Source organism: Pyrgilauda ruficollis, unplaced genomic scaffold (assembly GCF_017590135.1).
Source record: "Pyrgilauda ruficollis isolate IOZ18807 unplaced genomic scaffold, ASM1759013v1 scaffold7, whole genome shotgun sequence".
In the NCBI taxonomy this organism is placed as follows: Eukaryota; Metazoa; Chordata; class Aves; order Passeriformes; family Passeridae; genus Pyrgilauda; species Pyrgilauda ruficollis.
This window is the reverse complement of record NW_024528821.1, coordinates 14,158,748-14,182,157: the sequence shown is the minus strand read 5'-3', so window position 1 is coordinate 14,182,157 and position 23,410 is coordinate 14,158,748. Positions and strand designations below refer to the sequence as shown.

Genomic DNA, 23,410 nt, shown 5'->3' with positions numbered 1-23,410 from the left:
AAAAGCAGAAGTCTGTACACCTGACTAGTAAGTGGCATCCAAAAACTAGAAGTACAGCTCTCAGAAGGTACATATAAAATCCTAGACTGTGAGAAATCCATGTTTTCTATCCCCTTCAACACCTATTTATTGAGCTCCCCCAGCATTCAAACAGCTTTGGTTTTCCCATCAGTCCTCTCTAACACTATTTCTAATGCCATTACTAAGAAAAACAGCAAAGATTCACTTCCTGCAATTCTTGTAACTCCTACAACAACTTTAAAAAGCATGCAACAGAGATTTAAAAAAAAAAAAAAAAAAAACAAAAGAAAGCTAGGAACTAAATTAGTAATAGTAATTACTATTACAAGTAAGCAACGAGACATAAACTGGAACTGAAAAGGAAGGTGGTGTTTTTTTTGGAAGCCGAGCATTGTTTGTGATTGAATAAATAGGGCTTGTAAAAGGTACTCTGCCTATGATGCCACATTCAACTTATCAGTTTTTTAAATGTCAAAACCTCATTCCTCACCTGCAGTAACTGGCCTGGATGCAGAGAACCCAGGAAGGGAGAAGTGTGACAATAAACAGTCTCTCCATATTTACAGTCTGGAGCTCCTGGATCTTTGCCAGGTTTCTGGAAGGTGCAATGGAAGTGCTGTCAGCTCTCAGTGAGAGGCAGAGGGAAATCGCTGTCCACAGCAGAATGTGCATACTCACCCTCTTGTAGTAATTTTTAATCTTTGTTGCCATGCCAACCTGCATCATCAGAGGGGCGTTCTCCTCACTGTACTCAGCCAGGATGAGGTCTCCATCCTTGCCAGTGAGGTCCTGCGGCGTGCGCATGAAGAACATCTCCCCCCCGCCCGAGGCCTGCCGCTCCTGCTCCCTCATCTGCGCCGGGACAGCGACAGCGTCAGCACAACAGCTCACACGCCGCCCAGGAGCCACACACAGGCACACAGCAACAGCTGTACCTTGGCTTTCTTCTTGATGTGCTTCAGCAGAGGCTGCACAGCGTGGGGCCCGGGCTGGGACAAGGCACCAAAGGAATATTTCTTCAGGGGAGGCCGATGGAATTGTCGGAGCTTCATGGGACCCATGTGGGTGGGAAAGAACGGCTGGCGGAGCTCCACTGCTGGGATGGAGTGCTGGTACAGAACAAAGGCTGTGCTAAGAGGGACATCACCACCTCAAAAGTAAGACCATCCTCCTATCCTGTTAAACCTTAAATAAGAGAGCCCGTGGATATTTTTAGGTCTCCTAGCAGAAACACAATTGCATTGAAACTCACTTGTCATCAAAAATTATGCCTTTTAACAGAAAAGTGCTTACTTCCATATAAAGATCTTTCCTTTGCGTACAGAGATGACTTCAATTTTACTATTTCAAATGGTACCCAATGGTGGGATCTTTTTACTAATCAGGAATTACATGTAAAGCCATTATCTCTATCAATGGGGGAGAAATTAATTTGGAATTACACAGTTTTCCCATTACAGAAGATGCTGGAGTCAGATGAGGTTTTAGAAGTCACTGAATTCCACAAAGAAGGAAGAAAAAAAACATCATCTCCTCACCTAGGGCTGGTGAGCAGTAATTCATGTTCATCAGTAACTAAATCAATTTTATAATATTCAGACTAAGACACACAGTAGCAGCAGAAGTACAAACTGCACCTCCTTCTCCCCTCCCACTACTGGTTTACAAAGAGTACTACATAATAAGACACAAAACAAAAGCATGGCGAGCACGACACAGGAAGATCAAGCAACTAAATCTCAGTTTGATGGGGCAATCAATAAAAATTAGTTCAAACTCCTCATTTTAATTGAACATTAAAAATATCTCTCATCAAGTCTTAACTAACCTGCTGTAAGCTAAATCCTGTTTTTCTACAAATCTTTAGTCGTACCCTCAGCTAGAAACCTCCTACCAAGACACTCAAGCTCTCTCACAGTGAAGACTATGTGACTACCTGGATGATGTTGCCTCCAAAGGTTCCTCGAAGTCCCTGCTGTTTGGGGTAGTAAAACTCATCATTGGAGAGGTTCCAGGGATCCTTCACCTCTGGCTGAGACATGTTCTAATTCCATTTTTAACACAGAGAGAGAAGCGTCAAAAAAAATCCCAAAACCTCATTCCCTCCTCATCATTCCAAACCCTGGAGATGATGCTGAAGCTTTTGCTGACCTGCTGTGGCTCTTCCTTGATGACACCTGTTTTTCCCAACAGGATCCGACTCTTCTTTAGAGAAGATTCTTTCTTGTTCTCCTTGGATGGAGAGTTCAAAGTCATCTCTTCCTTTTCATCAGGAATTTCTAAAAGCACAAGTTTACATCCCTACCTTTCCTATTCAAACCAACATGCATGCAAGTCAAATTAAGACAATCACTCCTAGAACACATCAAGAGTCAGATTAATCACATTGGATTTAACTTTCAAGGCATTAATTTTTACTTTCCTGTCAGTGCATTTAACTTAGAAGTCGAATGTGTACACCTCAAAAATAAAGGTTATTAGCATTGCCACCTCCTACTTAGGCCTTTGACTTGCAAATTAACTTCAAAAGCCAGAACAAAGGAAGGCCTTAACTATCGCCCCAGTCCATTTATTTCCACCACAGTGTGATTATAAACCCTTGCTTTCATTTCCCCACGTCTTTTCACAGTCAATTCAATTTTCTGGATGCCATAAACATACCTAGAATTATGTTTTCATCATTTGGATCAAGTGTTAAGACAGGGGGATCCAAGTAGGTTTCCATTGCCTGATCATCCCAGATGATATTGTCTTCCCAACGGCCATACACTAACTCTTCATTATCAATTGGGAAAATGGAGTACCAGGGCTTGTCTTCATCCAGGGAAACTGCAACAATCATAAAGTAGAACCCTTGAGAATTTTATACACAGAAAACTATTTCAGATCTCATTCCCACATCTTACTGCCTCTACCTTCCCCATCTTTCAGGCTTCCTGAGGAAGGACCTCTAAAAAGCAAAAGAAAACTGATCTTGAAAGCAAAGAGGAAGTAGAGCCCCAAGTTTGAGCTTTACCAATGCTCAGAGATTTTGCTCTTCTGAAACACAGCCTCCAAAAAGTTTTAGAGCAAACAAGTAGCCCTTCTACCACAGAAATGAGTGTCACATGCACCTATTCATGAGCCATTACCTTGCTGTTCAGGGGCCTTTTCCTTGCACTTTGCTATGCCCAGGACTCCTGCCACATTGGGTTTCTGTGCTAGAGGAAGTGGTGAATTGAGCAAAGAGCCACTGCGGTTCAAACCTAGAGAAAAAGAAAACAAAAGCAAGGTCAGCTTGAGTGGGAGGTCAGGGGCACTGCAGTGCCTCAAACCAGGACTGGGGGGTTGCATGGAGAGTGAATTTCAGCCTGAAAAGCTACTGCTCATATCCCAAAGAGTGACATGTGTCATTAGAACTGGGAAAGCTTAAACAAACACACTTCACACAGAGCTGACTGCTGGAGTCTGCAGCCTCTTCAAAGAACCTCCAATTCACCCACCCAATGCCTCAGTGTCTTGTACTCACAGCTGAACACTACAGAATTGACACTGGTACCCAATAAAGTTGTGACATCCCCATTAGTCTCTCCTTGTAGAAGCAGGATAAGATATGACAAACAGAAGACAAACATTCATTCTACAATAAACAATTTCAATGTAAAATGCATCCATGTCTAAAAGAAGTCTGAGGCTCGTAAGAATTGTTACTTCCTATCTAGAAAAAAAATACAATTTTCAGTTGAGCAGAAACTTCTGAAGACTTCTACATAATTCTTCAAACTAAAAGCAAAAGTAAACAAAATTCCACATGCCTATAAAAAGAGAAAATCCTAAGGCCAGCTTTCCTTGATATTAATGTAGATGGATCCAGCATCTGGTATTCCACATGGGAAGAAGAAAGACAGAGCTGGGATAGGGGTTTTTTAACAGAAGTGACCTATTCTGGTTTTGGAAAGAAACCAGGTCTCAGAATTCTCAGTGGAGCTGTGATTTTTCCAAAAAGCACTCCCTGACAGGGGGAATTATGTTCTACATTTGAGACATGCAACTGTATTTGTACAATTTTACTAAGTGCTGCAGTTGAGCACGTAATGAGTCAGCTCACTACAGCAAGCAAAGCTGGTGTCAGAGCCCTGATCACCTTGCTGGGCATTGTAGGCAGTGGCATTTCTGGTCATGCTGGACGGCAGCCAGCCTGCCAAGCTGGCACGCTGCGTCTTAGTCCCTTTGTGCTTGACATCCTCCCCATTCCAGATGACATCATCCTCCCACTGGAGCTGTGTCACCATGAGGAAATGCTCATCAGCTAGCAGATCATCCTTCTCCTTCGATGATTCTGCATCCTGGAAGGGAGTAATAATTGTTGGAAGACATGACTTGAAAGACATCCTTCCAAACTAATGGAGGAAAATTCAACATCTCATTTTGCACAGAATCACCAGATTCTCATTGCGCAGCAATCCCCACATCCATCCCCACACCTTGCCCCACGGTTCCCCTCTCACCCCCTCCTCTGTGTGTCCTTTAGCCTCCTCCTCCTCGTTCTTCTCCTTCAGCTTGAAGCCATAATCGAAGCCACTGCCGTCTTCGGGGATGCCCAGCATGTCGTACCAGAGCTGGGCAGGGCCGTAGCGCCACTCGGCCACCTTGGGCTTGGTGTCTGTCACCTTGTCTGTGTCACCAGTGGACTGGGAAAATTTCGACTCCACAGGTGCCATCATGGTAATCTGAAGCACAGCAAAGGAGGGAATGGTTACACTGGTGGTTTATCTAAATGTCAGTAAGAGGTCTCTTCCTCCCGAGTTTCCCAGCCTACTCTCATAGAAGAAAAGTGTTTCTAAGAAGTTCTTTTCCATACTTACTAGCTGCCTCAAGAATGTTCTGCAATTAGACTTCCAAGAACACAGACATTTCTTCTTGATACAAAGAGGGTAAGCTCTCCTATTGATCCTGTACCATAGATGCAGCCTTCTCAATAAGAAGCAATCACCTGAAGTCACTGACTAGTATTTGGAGAAGAGCTGCTGCCCAGCTGGAATACAAGCCAACTCTGTTCTCCACTTTTCTTTTGAGGGAAAAGCTCCTTCCTCTAAAAGTTGCTGTCCAATCCACTACTACCCCCAGCACTAGCTGGTGACCCTCTCTAAGTCTCAGATATCCCACCTCATCGTCTGAAAGGCACTGCTCAGGAGGGGGAGGAGCAGCAAACTCATACTCCCAAGGAGATTTTCCTTCCACTCCACTCTCAACCACAACTTCACCCTCCTGTATCTGCACTTCCTGTGCCAGCTCCCGGTGCTTCTTCTTGCGCTTCCTCCGGGCACTTCGCCAGACCGACGGAACGTTCTTCCCAGGGCCAAAGAGACGCAGGAAACGCAGCACCTGCAATGGGAAAAACAAGAGGATCAGATTTAAACAGACACTATGGAATGCTTGCTCTCACCTGAAGAACACTAATGCAAGAGAGCACTCTGAGATTCAGAAGCTTGGCCTGTGGTACAACCCCAGCTCCCAATGCAATCAACAGCTTCTTGTTATACTTGAAAAAAAAAAGTTTCTGATCCTTCTGTTTGATGGATCCCTCATTTTCAAAAGGATATATTCTTAATTTCAGACATCGAGAAAGAGGGAAGAAAGACTGCCTTTACATATTGGACATGTGGTTAGACACCACCTGGAAGCAACTGATTTTCATTCTGAACAATCCACAATCTTCAGAAAGACAGATGGAGGTTGAAGAAGAGTTGATAAAATTATCAGCAAAAGAGACAAGCTAAAAGAGAGTTATATAGAGATTTCTTAAGCAAACAGATAGATAATATGGCCCAGAAATAATACACTTATTTTTACTTCCATTATAATGCAGTTCCCCTATACTGCACACCTCCAAAACCTGCACTCTTGGTAATGATACATTTTCTCTCCTGTTCCTTCCATGGGTATGATTGCTGGTTTTTAAACACTTATATTTATTATTTTCTTCTAAGAACTCTCTTAAAGAGGTAGAAAATTATTTCTAAATTAACTGACATATTTAGGTAACAGGAATTAGAACCAAAGATTTGCAGATACACCCTATTAATGGTCTCTGTTAATCTGTTACACTGATCCCCAAAGGAAATGTTTATATGACCACTCTGTCCACCTCTCCCTATATCCATGTACACCTTCTTTCCAAAACTCCCACTGATTATTTACAAACCCTTTATCCAGTTTCAATGACTTGTCATGAAGACCAAAAGTCTCAGACATAGTTAAACTGCTAACAAGTTAAATGGACACAAAAGTTTGCTTCTGCACATGCTATTTTAGGAGCTTTTATCCAAAAATACAATGCTATATTAACATGCACAGCAACCCATCCTCAGCAAAATCTGCAGGGCTTTAGGCTTCGTCAGTTCTATTGCTCATGAATTAATCATGGAAAGTGCTCAGCATTAATTGCTTGCACTGATTTCTGCACCCACTGGGCACACCCAACACTGAGTCTGACATTATGTGTTGAGCATCAAAGAAATGAACACACCAACTGATACACAGGAAACACCAAGCTTGCAAAAGCCTAGGAAACACTGAGAAGGGAAACTTCTGTGCTAGAGCTTCACCTAGATTACCAATAGACAGTGTTCAGCTAAATCATTAAAACATGACACTAATTATGCAAGTTATTCAGCTCCTTACACAAACTCTGAGGCACCTTTTCCTCTATCCTTGACAGCTTTAAAACTTCCAAAATAATTACTGAAATACATAATCTGCATTTTCTATTTGGGAGCATTTAGTAAAGAATTGTAATGGATTTGCTTTGTGCAAAACCCAACCATTCTTTGAACCAACTTGCTTTGAGGTGATTTCTAACTTATGCTCGGAGCAATTTCGAGAGAGAATTAAGTAAAGGTACAGATCACAAATTGTTACAAGAAAAGCACATCAGGTTCAGGACAGCATAAAAGGAGGAGCAAGTATTTACCAGAAAAGCCAGGAAGCAGACAGATTAGCACTGGTTTTTAATCATCTGGCAAAAGTATCAAATCAACAGACCTTTGCTATGGTCAGCAAAACATTCACACCCTGATTTACAGGATGCTCTTTAAGAGATTCCTGCAAATGGCAGGAAAATTATTAGATAAAATCAATCTGGAAACAGCAGCACACAGAAGCTAAAGAAAGTACTGAGTGAGCAAGAACATCTATGTGATTACTGAGCAGATACCCCTAAACAGTGTACAATGCATATTTAGAGGGCTTACATGACACACATCTCTTCCACATATCTCTTACAATACCTTGCCTGGTCGAAATTCTGGGAAGAGCTCTGTAACACTTGGCAACTGTTTGGTAGCATCTCGCTGCATGATTCCTGCAAGAGGAAGTGTGAGTTTGCCTTCCTTGGATTCTGCCTGCCTGGCTTCTTGAGGTCCCATCTCTGACTCAGAATCAGAGCTGCTGCTGAAATCCACCTTGTCGGAGGCAGCAGAGGAAGGAGCAATGATGGAGGGCAAAATGATACCGTCTCCATCTTCAGATACTACAATAGAACAAGCACCTCATAAACAAACAGGTCTCCTCCCTCTCCCCTAGCATAACCCCATAGTGCCACATTTACTGTTTATATGAAGTTATGCAAAAATTGAGCCTGTGCAGGCGTTCTAAGTACCATTCTGGTTTAACCTTTCATTTTATCCTAAGCGTTCCAGGTGAATTCCCCAGCCACAACTGAGAGGATGAGATAAAAAAACAGTTTCATTGTCAATATGGGCATTTCAATATTTCAAGTCACTGGCAATACAATACCCTAGGCTTCAGGCAATCCTGCACCACCACAAACACTCACCTCCAGATGCAGCCTGCAGACCGAGTTTGGTGCCGCGCGGTGCCGCAGAACTGCTACACAGAAGAGCTCACTTTCTTCAGACATTCACATTGCCAGAGAGAAGAAGAAAGTCCTCACTCACCAGTGGCAGCTGCATCCTTTTCATCTTCTTTTTTTCCAGGTACTGGAGGGGGTGGTGGTGGTGGCATCAGCTTGGAATCAATGTCTTCACAGTCAGCATCATAATCATCCTCATCTTCATCTAACCAGGCAGGAGACAAGACCACGCGTTAAGCAGATAATAAAACAAAACCAGGCACCCTTTCCATTTATTCTGTCTCAAGCCTGATGGCATAGACACCATTCTTATCTTGTAACTAGATGAAAACTCTCAGCAGTTCAGCTTCCTGCACAAACTCACTTGCAAGATGTAAATTTAAAAAATACCAGAGAAACTGGCAGAAAGATGACTGAAGCACTTAAAATCTATGTGTATGCATATATTCTGCTATGACCTCCTTTCACTGACAATTTGCCTATGTGTTTATATATTCTGCTATCACATCCTTTTATTCACTCTTTGTAGAGCAAATAAAGAAAATGTGGGTTAAAAAGTCAAAATCACCTTCCTATCTCACTAACCACAAAAAGTCACCAGAAAGATTAAGTGTAAGACACCTTTGAAGAATATGCCAAGATGTAGCATTTACACCAGCAGCTACTGAAATGGAAAAGCTGCTTGTTTTTGAAATCACATTCTAGGCCAGAATACAGACAGAGACACCTGGGACCAACAAAAGAACCAAGGTACCTTCTGCAGAGTCTTAAAAAAAAAATAAATTCAAGAGTAAAACTGGAGAGAGATACTAAGACTGAAGTGACTCCAATTAGGAACCGATTCCTTAAAAGAGGAAGACAGCAAGCAGTGCTTCATCCAGTGAAGAGAGTTTCACAAAAGCTGATCCTGGGCTCTTGAAGCAAGGAGTGAAAAGCACAATGCCCCAGAACAGCTCCTACAGCAGAGCTGCAGTGCTGGTCCCCTTTACCTGGCCTTCGGGCTGGCTGCAGGCTGCCCATCGCCTGCTTGTACCGACGGCTCTCATCCTCTGCCACTTCAGTGATGTCTGAGTAATCAACAGCATCCTCTGTGCTCTTAACCCAGCCTAGGAGGAACACAAAACTTTATCCTAATTTGTATTAGTTACATCAGACTTCACTAGGTGCTTATGAATCCTTTGCTAAAAACTATCTGATTAGCATCTCCCACCAGAGTACTGTTCCCCTCATTCTAATCAAAAGCTCGCATGGCTCTGAATTTTCCCTAAAAGATTGGTAAGCAAGCAAATTTAGCACAAGGAGCACCTTGTGAAAACTGTTCAACAAGTTCAGAAAGAGATATTATAATGCTGTGTGCTAAGTAGGCTTCTTTAATACAAACACAGATTAAACTTATTTATGAAGGAAGAGAGACAAGTAAAAGAAAAAATACTCATAAAAAATGAAAGGGAACAGGTGCAGAATTGATTGGGAGCTACTGTGGGATTCTGTCTGGCAAGGTGGAGAAGGGAAGGCATTTGACAGAGGGCCGCTGAGCAGAGACCACCACGATACTCCCTGCAGACCCGGGTGCATTTCGTTCTCCGCAGCCCCTCCGCTACCCGAGCGCAGCCACCCAGCGCCAAACCTTCCTCGTCCAGGTGCGCTCCCTCGCTCTCGGCGCTGTCCTCCTCGCTGGCGGTGATCTCGGTGATGAGGTTGCCCAGCCCCAGCACGCCCAGCCCGGCCAGGTGCTTCTTGGATTCCTGGGGAGACCAGAGCTGGGAGGCTGCGAGCGCCGGGCCGGGCCGGGCCGGGCCGGGCCCCGCGGGTGCTGCCCCAGAGCCCGCCCCGAGCACCCCCCGGGACACTCCGAGTTATCCCGGGACACCTCGAGTTTCGTGACACATCCCGGCTCACCCCAGCAGAGCCCGGGATGCCCCGGTACATCCCGCACAAAGCGGGTCACCCCGGCTTCACCCCGGCACAGCCCACAGGTCGCCCCAGGCACCCCGGCTCACGCCCGTCCCTCCGCCCGCGGTGCCTTCCCGGAGCGACACGGCCCTACCTTGTCGAGGACGCTGTCCCCTTCCAGCTGCCCCGCCTCATTGATGTTGCCGAAGAGGAAGCCGGCCAGGGAGAAGGGCTCGGCGCGGCCGCCATCCGCCTCCTCCTCGCTCTCCGAGTCCGACATCGCTGCCCCGACACCGAGAACGGCGGAAACGGCGGCGGGAGCGGCCCCGGGAGCGGCCTCCGCCCACAGCGCCCCCGCGCGGCCCCGCGGCGCGGCGCAGCAAGGAAGCGCAGACGCTCCGCCCTTGCCAAAAATTCCTTTATTGCCTCAGGAACCGGGCCCGGCTTTCCACAGGAAAGAGCTGCCTTCAGCACAGGTGCGGGACAAACAGCAGGGCGAGTTAATGCGACAGCCAGAGAGGTGAGGAAAGGTTTATTACAATGTCATTACGCATAATTTATAAAATAATAAAAAAAAGGAAAAGATCCTTTAAAACTGTTAGATGTAATACAAATCATTTTATAGCATAAAATCAAGTTGCCAGTGTATGTATCAGTACCACACTTCAGAGCCTTGGGCTCCCGCGGCTGCTGGGTGGTCCTTGCTGCCCACCCCGGGGGTTGGGACCCTCTGAGATCCATCCGCTTCTCACTCGGGGTCAGCCCAAGCAGCACCAAGGTTCCTACAGTGAGGTTTAGCACCCGGACACAAAGCACAGGGACGTTCTTCTAGTTTAAATTTCATAGAAATAGCTACAGCTCTAAACTGAAGAAAGCACTTCCAAATCTAAGCACACCTCATGGATATCCTTTGGACACACAATTCCTGAACTGCCCAGCTTCAGCTGTATTTAAAAAAAAAAACAAACCCAAGTAGTTCAGAAATAATTCACAAAGCAAAGATTAAAATCTGTGTCTTCACAGTGAGTCTCTTCTGTGAATTAAGACATACACATTGCATCTCTATTCAGTAACAAACTGAAGGACCTTGAACCGTTCAGGAAACCCACACTGAGTTTTCTGACCTCCCAAAACAAGACAAAATCCAGCCATGGGATTATGTGAAGTCTGTATTTTTCAACTGCCCACAGAAGAAAAATAAAGCATGGAAGAAACAGAACTGATTGTAAACTGAAGCACTGGACTACTTACAAAAAAAGGACCAAGAATTCCAGGGAGGGGGAAAAAAAGGAAGGAGGATCATGAAAGGAGAATGCCCACTGAAAGGAAAAGCTCGCTGGATTTGTTCTGAAGCTCACCCTCATGGAAAGCAGAGGCTGGAGGAAACCAGCTACTAGCCAGGACTTTTACCCCTGTCAGAGGGTGACAGAAATAGAAAGCATTTAAATAACCATGTTCTCCAGAAATAGAAAGCATTTAAATAACCATGTTCTCCGAAGTGAGTAAAAAGTCTTTGATGGTTCAAAGTTCCCTCTGCCCATTTTCATAACTATCCTCCTGTTCTTCTCCTCAGCACTGTTGTGCAATCCATCTGCTAAGTAATCTAAGTGGGGATAAGGTGTTCTGGCATAATGTAATCAACAGTGTAACCAAATCAAATAAATTGATTAAGTAGTTGAATTTTATCTCGCTACACTCTCTTCCAGTTCACTCCAGGATGGCTGCTTGAGCCTACAGAAATGGAGGGGCTGTGCAATAATACTTGCTCACAAGATTTCTTCTCCACAAAATGCATGTAATTCAGTTAGGAATAACCACAAAAAGGCACAGGATTAAAAGATTTCAGTATGTAAAAAAGTAAAAACTTTTAAAAACAGTAGTAGCTTCAGTACAAAACTGCAAATATATGTAGCCAAAAAAAAAAAAAAAAGGTAGACTTTTAATTTCAGGCACCTCTTAAGACTAGTTCAAATGTATCACAGACTTTTAAAAGTACATTTCTGAATAAAGCAAGGTTATGGGCTTGCACCGGGGTCACTAGACAGTTGATTCAGGTCTGACCAGCATTAAAACAAACCACGTGCACTGGCTTAAATAAATACATTTTAAACATGATAAAGTCTATTTACTCAGTTACTTAAATTTACCTACAGAAAATAATCTTGAATTACAAGGCACAGAGTTAATTGCTGCCTGCAAGCCCAGCCCACACTAAAGGCCTACAGCTAAAGCAAAGGCAGAAGGTGGTGAGTAGAGGTTATCTCAGTGAATTCTCTACAGCCCTCAGGGCAGGAGCCACATCTGGAACAGCACTTCCTCTGCAAGTGCAAGAGACACAAAGACACTCCAGGCAATGGCACTTGGTGAAGAAAAACGTGCAGAGTGTGCAGGCTTCTGCAAGCATCCTGCAGAAAGGTGTTCTGGAACTGCCTGTGCTCAGCCTTGGAACTCTGTGTCGCTTCACTGACCACAGGCACCAGAATTTGGGTTAACTGCAGTTTATAACCTGCGGGTTGCAATTGGCTAAAGCAGCACCAAAATGAGCATGTCTTAGATGAAAAAAACTGCAGTTAGGGTCAGCAACAGTTACACCAGCTGAAGAAAGGCACATCCTCTTCAAATAGAGGAATTAGGGCACAAATACCAACATTTCCATCCAAATAGAGGAATTAGGGCACAAATGCAAACATTTCTATCCACCTGGTATTTTTGCCAGCATCAGATAAGGCAAGGTCAAATTAACACAAGATCCCTAATAACCTTGTTGATGTATTTTCTGTTATCTTGCTAAAATGAGGCACTTTTTTTTTTTCCTGACCAGGGTATACACCAGTGCAGTTTTGCATGTGTGGGAATCACAAGAAAAAAGCAAGTTCTGAATGACCAATTGAGGCTGCAGCCAGACAAAGACAGCACTGTCAACTTCAGACAACAAAGCCCAGTCCAGCACCAGTGGTTTCACACAAAGTATCTTTGAAGCATGCTGCTTTCATACCACGGAGCTGGAAGGTTGAGTCTAAGGAAGGGCTCATGCGCTCACTCCTCAGCTGGTCCCGGAACCACACATAAAGAACAGTGCACATCCTGAAAATAAAAGCCAGCTGCCACTTACTAGAGCTGCTAAAGAAGGTTAAAAAGTATGTAAATAGAACTTCAGTTAAAAAGAGTGTATAAGAACTGAGCATCCAGGAGAGGAAAAAACCACCCAGGTAATCCTATCCAGTGACCAGCTAACCATTACAGACTGAACTGAAAATAGGAAGAAGCAGGGGTTCCTGTAAACAGAACCTCCACATTTTCTGTCAGCCTTCTCACAGAAAAACAACAAAGGAATTTGCCATAAAAATCTCAGATGGTGGCCCCAAGAATGTTAGGAATTTAAGCACTTGCTCAAGAGCAAACAGGCTGCTGTCAAGTCTCTGGGATTCATCAAAAGGATTACACTGAAAATCTCATTTTGAGAAGTGTCATCCTAAATACCTCAGTCAGCCTGAGAAGGTAATTGTTAAAACTTTATTCTCAGGGTGCAACGTCTCTTTGGAGAGTGAAATAAAATCTCAGTTTAGAAGATTATGGAAGACTTGAATCTAAACTACTCTTCCACTTCTTCACTTCAAAACTATGAAAATCACTCATTTGACTGAGTCATCATTATTCTAAGTTCCTTACATAAGGAGAAATCAGCTCCTGCTTCTATTAATAAATCATTGCAGGTATTCCCTTGGTCTTGCTCATTGCATTAACCATGCCTCATGCTAACTCTTCATACAATCAATCACAGTTCACTACAAGGTGAATCTCAGTAATAGTTCAGGCATTTTTGCAAGTAAACAAACTGTTTTCAAGCTTTAAATTGACAAAACAACTGGACAGCCAGACTTCTGTTTGTACAACAAATTCAATCAGTAAATAAAGGATGGGAAAAGCAGCAGCTACACTTAAAGCAAAGTTATCAGGATTTGTGCTTTTCAGCAAATCTAGTAACTGATGGCTATCTAGTAAAGAAGTGGCTTCAAAGAGGTCTACTCTTTTATTTTCCTCCACTAAAATAATCAAGTGATCCCTGGAGAAGCTGGAGACTGGAACTTTAGAAATAGAGTAGGTGTTTGACCTCTCAGTTGGAAAAAAAAAACCTGTTCTGTTTCAGTTTCCCTGAAGCAGTAAGACTGCAAGAATATTCATTGTATAAACCATTTCTGCTTAGAGCTGTTAGTGCAAGATGCAAATCTTCAATTTAACTCGTTAGAAAGCCCTCCAAGATTCTAGTCAACTTCCAACATCCATCACCCAAGGCAACTACAACAGGACACATTTTCTTGTGTTCTTCTTTGTCACAGGATACAGAACTGCACGGACAGCTTCAGCAAACACCTCCCGAACACCCTCCTGATTCAGCGCCGAGCACTCCAAATATTTGACTGCTCCAATTTGTTTAGCCAGCGAAGTCCCCTGCTGCGGGGTAGTGGGAGCCAAGCTCTGCTCTTTCAACTTTTTAACCGTTTCCAGGTCACTTCTCAAGTCTCTCTTCGTGCCCACTAAAAGGATGGGGACATTTGGACAGTGGTGAGACACTTCAGGGTGCCATTTGTGCCTGACGTTGGCGTAGGAGGAGGGGCTGCCGATGGAGAAGCAGATGATGAAGACGTTGGTTTGGGGGTAGGAGAGCGTGCGCAGGCGGTCGTACTCCTCCTGGCCCGCAGTGTCCCAGAGGTTCAGGCTGACTGTCCGGCCATCCACGGTCATCTGGGCACTGTAGTTGTCAAACACAGTAGGGATGTACTCTTCTGGGAAGGCGTTGGTGGTGTAGCTGATGAGGAGACAAGTTTTTCCCACCGCGCCATCTCCGACCACCACGCACTTTATAGTCTGCATGCTTCACCCAGAAACAAAGTCCTGCTCAAAGCAAGAAGAGAGGAGTTAGGTAAAGGACACTCACTGTAAAGATAAGCTTTAGCAAGTGTTTTTAATATAGCTGAGGATTTCTTATCACATTCAATGTCTCAAGCCACTCTGAAGAGCTCGGGGCTAGAAAGACAATAGTGAAATGGAGATGCAATGAGTGGAGAGCTAAGTGACAACTGGCTGCATTCCAACCATGTAAGTACAAATTAGCCAAATTCCCACAGTCTTGCCTTACTGCCAGACTGTTTCCCACAGGCAAAAGGACAAGTCCTTAGAGGCACCTGCAAGTGGAAAGGGATTGTGACCCAGTAACAAGACACTCTGTCGTTTGTAGGTTCACAAATCCACCTCTGTACACACACACACACACACTCCAACACTCACACTTGCCTACACAGTCTGCTATCTAAACAGTGTACCACAAAGAAAGGTCCAAAAGTTATAAATAAAATCAAGATATTCATTTCTGGGCTGCAGTGCTACTGTTTACAATAATGGTTCACTACACTCAGATGAATCAGTCCTGAATAAACTACATTATTTACAGGACACCAGATAAAAGGTTCAGAAAGCAGCACAATCAAGAAAAGCTGTTCTTTGAAATCTAACTAGCCATAGTAACCCAGATTAGAATCCATAAAGAATTTTTCTAAAGAAGCCAAGAACAGATTACGCTCACTAATCACTGACAGAACAAGCAGGATTTAATAGGCTTGAGTTACTTGGTGTCCTCTAAATAATGAGCATAAGAAAAATACATGTCCTAAAAGATCAGCACTCAAACAACTTTCCTGGGGAGTTGTTACTGGGGGGATACTTGACACTTAGAGGTTTTCCATATCCCTTTCCTGACACGTGAAAGGTAGGTTTGACAATTAAACTGGTTCAGTCTAAAACACAACAAATTTTAAACTTTCATCACATGAACAGCAAGAAGTTTGAAAACAGCATGGAACTAACTACAGCCAGTCATTTGTTGTACATTTCTTGTGTGCTGGAGCTTCCACTGCTAGCCCGAACAAGAAGGAACTTGCATCTGCCTTCTCACCCAAATGCCTTTGAGGTACTATCAGTAATCCTCAACTTGCAACCAGCAGAAAATACTCTGCTTCAAACAGAAGAGAATAAGTGGGAAGAACTTTTTAGCAGGGCCTGTTATGATAGAACATGGGGTAATGGCTTTAAACTAGGAAAAGATTGATTTAGATTAGATATAAGGTAGAAGTTATTTACAGTGAGGGTGGTGGAACACTGGCACAGGTTGCCCAGAGAAACTGTGGCTGCCCCATCCCTGGAAACATTGAAGGCCAGGCTGGATGGGGCCCTGAGCAAGCTGATCTCGTTGAGGATGTCCCTGCTCACTACTGGTTGGTTGAACCAGATGACTTTCAAAGGTTCCTTCCAACCTAAACTATTTTGATTGCATGTTCCAGAAAGATCTCATCTCCAACACCATCCAAGTAGCAAAGGGAATACAGAACTTCAAGGCCATCCAAACAAATCAACAATTCACTCCCATTTAAGCCTCAACTTTGTCCTTTTAGATAAAGTCTTTACCTGCATCCACATTCTCACTGGGAGCACAGGATTCTCCTGAACTGAGTGAAAACAGGCTACCTGAAACTTTGCACAAAGCTGCAGCAGGCAACTGGAGTGACACTGACTGCTCACTACAACACACAGTGCTTAAGGAAGCATCAATGATGTACACAGACACCATGGAAACCACACATGGTGGGAAGGAACCACCTTGTGCTGCTGCTGCTGCTGCCCCATCCTGGCTGGACTGCAGCACAGGGCCGGCTTTAAAGCCCATTCCTGCACTTACATCAAACTCCTGAAGTACCAGAACATGCTGTGCCAGAAACCTGAGTGGTGACCAACACCACTGCTTCCAGAGCAAAGGTTTTTCCCCCAAATGAACTATCTCTGCAACAGACAATTCATTTTGACCAGTCAGTAACAACTGACATCACAGAGATGGCAGAGCTAAGTCAGCAACAGAAGTCTCATGAGGAACCAGATGATACACAAAGCCTTTTATGTGCCCAACCCCTGGTTTCTAAAATAAACAAACTGCAAACACTTGTAAACAGATCTCTCTTTAAAACCCAAACAGGGACTTACATCTCTTAAATCTCCATGCTTTTCTGTCCAGAGCTCTGCACAGAGTGACAGGGTATCCCCAAAGTGCACCCCAGCCTGCACACGACTGGCACTGCCCGGAGGGACATCACAGCAGCACCCTCAGGCAGCACGGCTTCCCAAATGGATAAACTCCAAAGTCACCCCAGACCATCAGCAGCTAACACAATCTGATTCAAAATGGCTAATGAAACCCTGTTACTCAAAGATTACTTTGTTGGTGTTTTACTTCAGAGGTCATTAGAGACTTCAATTTGGAAATTGGTAATAAAGTAACAAAAAAAGCCTGAAACATGAATGCTCTTTTCAGGGCACTAATACCTTGAATTACCTCACTAAAACTCGGATTTTAAAAGAGCAACATTTGCAAGGGGAAATAACTCCAGGCAAACCTGCCAAGGCATTGGGCAAAGTATTAACTACACAAACAGAGCTAAAGAGCTTGGAGGCTTTTAAGTGTGATTCTCTGAAGGGCCCCTTTAAAGGAGGTTGCCTGAGCTGAAAGGAATCGTGTGTGGCATATGCAATACAGAAAAACAAACACACACCAGGATACACATTCCTTGTATTGAAACACAAAATTTAGATAAATTAATCAAAAAGCAAAGAGTAGAAAGAAGCTACTTGACTCCAGAAAACTACGTTGTGAGCAAGGGTAGTTTGGTTGAAGATTTATATATGGAACACAAAGAGTTTTTTAATTTAAGTCACAACCAAGCAAATTAACATTCCCTCCATCAGGTCTTTTCTATTAAATCCATGTACTTAATAATTCATGATGTATGAAATCTCTAATTATTTTTTTAGCAAACAATTTGCCTACAATAAAACTCTCATAAGATAGTAAAAAGCCTGGGTTCAAATTTGCATGGAAAATTTCTATTTCTTAAGCACCCTTGAAGTTGGCACTGCATGCTATCTAAATATAAATATACATTGAAAAAAAATACCATACTCCAGAAACAAAATTACCATCAAATACTACCAAGAGTAGGAAAACTGGTACAGGGTTTGTTTGGGATTTTTTTGGTGACCATCAAAAGAATTTTTGGGGAAACTTTTGAAAGAAAAACTCCACATATGACAAGTAACAAGAACTCAAAGAAAGAAAAATACAGATTAACACGTCAATACATTAAAAAACCCCATTTAGAAACAGAAAGCTGGGCACAAGCTTCAAAGCCAAGTTGAAAGGTTATGCAGCAAGAGAAACAAGTGAACAGAAAATCCAAAGCAGTGAGAGGTAATGTGGGTTCTTTAGTCCTTGCAGAGAATGAACTTTTATTACAGTTGAGGTTCTAGCAGTTACAGCAGAAAGGGAATAATTTTCAGATTAAATAATAATTTTTTAAAAAGCAACTAGAAAAAAAAAAAAACCAACACCAAATCACCCCACGTAGAAGTGTTGTGCAAAAATACTTAGATAAGAGTTATTCCTACTTGTCCATCAATGACTTTGGATTTGAAAACTGGCATTCCCTGTTTGGGTTAGTTCCCTCCTCAGAAGATGCTGCAAAGTCTGACTGCACTGCCTGCGCACCTGGCACTTCCTCTGGAATGTGCAAGACTTCAACATGTCAAGACATCATCTGAAGAGCTGCTCCCGTTCTGACCTAATTAAGCATTTTCTGTATCATTAACACGGACAGTTTGCTCTCCAGACTAACATTTGCTGGGGAAATTCACTGCTTGGAACACACACACAGAGCAACTTCACATTGCATCAAGATTTTTTTGTGGTTGAGAAACAACTTCTAGATCTTCCCTTCAATACTCCTGAAGGGAAGTTCCCTGTCTGCTGAGAGAAGGGAGAATACAGTGACAGAAAACAGAGAAAACAGGAACCTGGATCCTTTGCAGTTTTCTAGATTTATGCTTTTTATACTTCCTACACTTGTAAAGCCCCTTTGCAGAACTACTTTTTACAGGACACGCCTCTGCCTTTGCTCTGCTAACCTCAGATGCCTCTTTGCTAGGTGGATTTCAGCTCTGATATTGTTCTTTGATAAACTCACTCTCACTGAGTTTGTCAGCTCTTCCTTCCTTCTCTTTGCAGTTTAGATAGGGCCCCATTTTGGCCAAAACTGAGCAGAAAACTCTCTAATTCAGCTGAAATCAGCTGTGCTGAGCTGTGTCATTCTGCTCAGCCATCACGTTTCATCAAGCCCTCACTGTTTTGGAGAACCAGATCCTGCTTTACCAGGGGCAGGCAGAAATTAAGAAATCGAAACAATTTAATTGCTCATCTTTCAGTAACAAAAACTAGATCAGAGACAATTCACTCTGTCTGCCTGAAACATGAAGTCAGGCAGGAACTTTCAACAAAGAACTGGGTGGATAGGGCTGTTCTAAATATATCACACCATCCTCACCCATGCAAAGGAGTTAATTCACATGTGCAGCTTACCCACCAGCCCTAGCAGGGAAGAGAAAGGGGCTCTCAGCAATTTAATCAAGACTGTTACTATCCCACAACAGCTCAGCTTACTTGCCATTGTTTTAGGCAAGTGCCAAAGGGATGGAGAAGTGCCAGGCTTTCAGAATGGGTGCCAAGAAAGAGCAGAAAAAGTTAAATAGGAGACCTCATCCCTCATATCCTTCAGCAATGAATGACCTACTTGGACTTCTCAGTGCCTCTCAAAGTTTTCACACCACTTTCTGTCCTGCCATTTACCTGCAAGAGAAACAAAACTGCAACACTCTGAGCGGCTGCAGAGAGGGGAAATACCCACAAGGGAAAGCAGATTTCAGCAGCACAGCAGGAACTGTGCAGCCCAGCTCCCAGGCTCCACGTGAACAACAGAACTGAGGGAGCCTGCTCTCTCCCGAGCTCTTTGCCTATAAATTCAGCTCCCAAGCACACAACAGGAGTGCAATTCTCACAGGTTGTTCCTTCAGTGCCAATGCTAGAAAGCCCTTCATGCCTTTTGACACAAAAAAGTTGTTTCTAGGAAATAAAAGAAACCCCTCAAAACCTTTCAAATAATATTTTTTAAATCTCTACCTCTGTCAAATTAGGCTGAAATTGGTTTGATTTAAAGATTTTCTTTTTTCAGGGATGAAACTCACCTAAGCAATATTTCTTAGGAATCTACAGTGAAAATGAAGTCATCTGCATGAGTTATTTGGGCAACTCACCCACACAAACCTCCTACTACAGGCACTCGTACTCCAAATTTTATAGCAGAGCAATGATATTAGTGACCAAACATCAAACACCTTAAATGCCATGTATCCAAGGCCTTGAATGGATCATTAATATTTCCAAAGGGCATTAGCCCATGGAAGAGATGCTCAGCTGAAGCAGGAACACTGTGACAAGGTGCAGCTGCACAGCCCACAGGAACTCCAACCCAAGACTCCAGCAGATATCCAGATCCCCAGTGCAGGAACGTGACACATATCCTGCCATAACCAAAAGCTGCAGAGTATTAAACTTGGATTTCCCTCCTGCAACCACGTGCAGAGGCACGGATTAATCACGACAGGGAGCCTTCACAGTTTATTTGAACACAAGTGACCCTTTGACGGTGAGCAGAGGTGTAAGAACAGGAGCCAGGGCTGCAGGGTGCTGTGCCCACCGTCACTAACTCACCTCCTGGTGATCCGAGCAACTTGCACAGGTCCTGGGGTCACACTCAGCTCATAAAAAGTTAATAACCACGTCCTTCCCACCTTCCATAGATTCTGACAAGGCCTTAGTCACTACTGTTGGCTAAAAGAAACAAACAGTACCTCAGACATAAAGTTTGTGGAGAGGCGTTTTAAGCTCGTTGCAGGATGAATGATAAATCCAGTTTAAGCATTCTTGACTCCTGTTTGAGGGGAAAAGAAAAATAAAGAACTGTTAGGGTGTCTTCCTATCATCTTTTGTCACCTGGCATTTGCTGGCAGCCTCAGTTGTAACAAAGCCACTGTTGTACACGAAGGGCAACGTTACACCAGGAAAATCTCAGCTTCTTTCCCTGAGAAAAAAAAGCCCCTGCACACTTTTCATTGGATTGCACTTCTCTGAGTCCTCCTCCTCCACCCCCAAATTTCACTGGGGAGAAGGGGGGAGGGAGATTTAATAATAAATAAAAACACAAACAAGAATAAACAAAGAAAAAAACCAAACAAAAACAAAACCAAAACAAAATCAAACAAAAGCCTCAAAATGAAAACAGAAAAACCCAAAACACAGAAATCAAAACAAACAAACAAAACCCCAAACAAAAACACACTTGCTCAATCTATACCAATTTTTTCAAAGAGTTTTGGTATGACTAAGACAGGAGCTAATGCATGCACTCAGTGTGTATTTTATCATGGCTTGTGCACTACAATACTGCAACCATTGCCAAGTCTCATTTGCATCCAGTATTGCAATTCTAAAATGTGAGCAAAAGTTACCAGAGTCAAGGAGTCTCTCAGCAGTTCATCAGATTTACACATACTGGCATGTAAAGTAAAAAATATTCCCTGTAAAGGTACAAATCTTCACAAGACACCAGATTATGTGAAAATACTTTGGACCCCAAAAGAATCACGGCCTCATCACATAAGCAAATCCAACCACACGTTCAGCTTCCTCCTACTAATTGCAAGCCACATATTTTGTTGTTTTTCCAGGACCTCTTAAAGTTCCTTCTATGAATAATATTTAAAAGGTTTTTTTTAAATGGAAATATTAATCTAAAATATATCTCATAATCTTGAATCCCATGTAGAAAAACCGCTGTGCTGGTGAACAGTGGCAACCTGGCTCCAAAGTATGCCTTCAAGTGATGTATTTTACATCTTACACGGAAGAGAACGTGAGCTTTTCAAAAATCAAAAAATGAGCTTGGGGCAAAGAGCTAATGATGCTGCCACAAGGAGTACTGCACCCCAGCCCAGGACACACATTGCAAGCATAAGGTACACATTAAAACACTTAAATGAAAGCATTTAAAGCTTTTTTATAACTCAGAGTAATTATGGAGGGAATCACAAGGGTTATAAAGAACAAACAGATACTGATTACTCACTGGTTCCTGAAAAAAAAAACCAAAAACCAAAACAAAAAAATCCAACCAAACAAAACCAGAAAACAACACAGGGAACAAAACCAGAAAGAGAGAAGTTCAGAACAAATAAAAAGCAGCATTGCTTCTCGGGGTTTGAGGTTAAGCAGGAACTCAGTGCAGGTCGCTATAAAACTGAAAGCTCACAGCGTGCAGAAGAGAACCACTGGGCTGATGAAGGGCAGCTCCGTGTTAGCTGCTAGATGAGACAATACCTGGCACCCCAGAGTGTTTTAGGTCACCACCTTGCACTGTTCTTCCTGAGACAGCACTTTGCCACTTTCTGAAGAACAAATCCAACCTTCCTATCCTCGGTATCCCTCACTCCCAGCAACGAAGCAAGGACCTTCCCAAAGGCTACCTCATCCTGTGCCAACTTTTTATGGCACTCGCAGGGAGCAGAGGTCGCCTTAAATTTGTCGCGGTGCTCCCGACAGGGATTAGCATCGCGCTGGCACAGCCCAGCCCAGCCCAGCCCAGCCCCGGCACCCTGCGGGAAGGGGGAGAGCGCGACCTGCCCTGCCCGGGGCCGCTCCGCTCCCCCCGCAGCAGAGAAAGGCTCGTTCCAACCCCTTCCTCAGCACCCCCGGGCCCCGCGCCGGCACATTCACCTCCGCACGCACCGCCGGGGCGCGCATCCCGCTTCCCGAGCGCTGCGGACACGAAGGAGCCGGCACGCCACGCGGCCGCGGCGCCCCCGGTGCCCCGGGCTGCCCTGCCCTGCCCCGGAGCCGGCCGCGTCCCGGCGGGACAGGTGCCGCCTCAGCCTCCCCGGGACGGGACCCGCGGCGCCCGGGCGGGCAGAGGCCGCGGGCCGCGCCCCGCTGTCAGCGCGGCCGGCGGGGCCGGGCGCGGAGCGGAGCGCGGGGAGCGGCGTGCGCGGGCCCGGGAGCGGAGCGGAACGGAGCGGGGCATCGCCTCGGGCCCGGCCCGGAGCATCCCCTCGGGCCCGGCCCGGGGCTGCGGCCGCGCTGGAGTGCTCCGATGCTCCGATTCAGCCTCGCCATCCGCCCCCCTGTGACCCTGCTGCTGCTAAATTCGTTATTTTGTAATTATGCGTTGTCCAGATGTATCTTGAGCGGCGGGGGTTAGTCTGACTTCGGATGATTTCTCATTAGATTCATTTCAAAGCCCATACGCAGAAATACGCACGCGTGTCTGTGTGCACAGCCACCAATACGTAACATATACCCTGGATAATGTATCCTTAATAAAGATAATGCTACCAAAAGGAAAGAATGGCAAAAGTGAGTGTTCGCTTTTGCTTTCTCTACACGAGACTGTCCAATTAAGTGGCGCTGCGGCAGATTGTTGGGTTTTTCGCGAGGGTGAATGCTCCGGTCGGTGGCGTGCGCCGCCCTCCGCCCCGTTCCCGTTCCCGAGCCGCGTTACACAGCGCAGCTCCCGCGGACATCCCCCGCCTCCGCAGCCTGGCCCGGGCCCCCTCAGCATCCCGCTGCTCCCCCGGGCGGGTTCACGCCTCTAAGGGGCTGTGCACGAACGGCACGGCCCCGCTGGAGCTCCCGTGTCCGCGGTCACCGTCTCCCGACAA

The 23,410-nt window shown here is 44.5% G+C and overlaps 2 protein-coding genes across 5 annotated transcripts in view; both read right to left on the bottom strand.

Annotated features, from left to right (window-relative positions):
* Nucleotides 1-10,088, bottom strand: part of TAF1 (TATA-box binding protein associated factor 1) — a 29,329-nt gene extending 19,241 nt beyond the window's left edge. Inside the window, exons 1-15 of one of the 2 annotated variants that reach the window (XM_041485350.1) lie at nucleotides 9,921-10,088; nucleotides 9,501-9,618; nucleotides 8,863-8,979; nucleotides 7,959-8,078; nucleotides 7,290-7,363; nucleotides 5,167-5,385; nucleotides 4,509-4,730; nucleotides 4,145-4,346; nucleotides 3,153-3,266; nucleotides 2,683-2,850; nucleotides 2,173-2,300; nucleotides 1,958-2,065; nucleotides 957-1,130; nucleotides 700-873; nucleotides 512-616 (exon numbers count right to left, since the gene is read on the bottom strand). In XM_041485350.1, coding sequence (XP_041341284.1) covers nucleotides 512-616; nucleotides 700-873; nucleotides 957-1,130; nucleotides 1,958-2,065; nucleotides 2,173-2,300; nucleotides 2,683-2,850; nucleotides 3,153-3,266; nucleotides 4,145-4,346; nucleotides 4,509-4,730; nucleotides 5,167-5,385; nucleotides 7,290-7,363; nucleotides 7,959-8,078; nucleotides 8,863-8,979; nucleotides 9,501-9,618; nucleotides 9,921-10,046 — 2,169 coding nt within the window. In that variant the 5' untranslated portion in view covers nucleotides 10,047-10,088. The remainder of the gene's footprint in view (nucleotides 1-511; nucleotides 617-699; nucleotides 874-956; nucleotides 1,131-1,957; nucleotides 2,066-2,172; nucleotides 2,301-2,682; nucleotides 2,851-3,152; nucleotides 3,267-4,144; nucleotides 4,347-4,508; nucleotides 4,731-5,166; nucleotides 5,386-7,289; nucleotides 7,364-7,958; nucleotides 8,079-8,862; nucleotides 8,980-9,500; nucleotides 9,619-9,920) is intronic. The other variant, XM_041485351.1, reaches the window with a different exon arrangement.
* A 2,395-nt stretch (nucleotides 10,089-12,483) lies between these two features.
* Nucleotides 12,484-22,662, bottom strand: LOC121363218 (rho-related GTP-binding protein RhoG-like). 3 transcript variants are annotated; one of them, XM_041485362.1, is made up of 4 exons: nucleotides 22,470-22,662; nucleotides 20,549-20,628; nucleotides 19,432-19,487; nucleotides 12,484-14,659 (listed from the first exon to the last, which is right to left on the bottom strand). In XM_041485362.1, the coding sequence occupies exon 4, from the start codon at nucleotides 14,636-14,638 to the stop codon at nucleotides 14,063-14,065; it is 576 nt and encodes a 191-aa protein (XP_041341296.1). In that variant the 5' UTR covers nucleotides 14,639-14,659; nucleotides 19,432-19,487; nucleotides 20,549-20,628; nucleotides 22,470-22,662; the 3' UTR covers nucleotides 12,484-14,062. The 3 variants fall into 3 exon arrangements, with proteins under 3 accessions (XP_041341296.1, XP_041341297.1, XP_041341295.1); XM_041485363.1 differs by lacking the exons at nucleotides 20,549-20,628; nucleotides 22,470-22,662 and adding an exon at nucleotides 20,409-20,494; XM_041485361.1 differs by lacking the exons at nucleotides 19,432-19,487; nucleotides 20,549-20,628; nucleotides 22,470-22,662 and adding an exon at nucleotides 20,409-20,545.
* Nucleotides 22,663-23,410: the final 748 nt, after the last annotated feature.

Coding starts and splice junctions, on each gene's coding strand:
- LOC121363218 (XM_041485362.1), bottom strand. CDS start 14,638: ATGCAGACTATAAAGTGCGTGGTGGTCGGAGATGGCGCGGTGGGAAAA.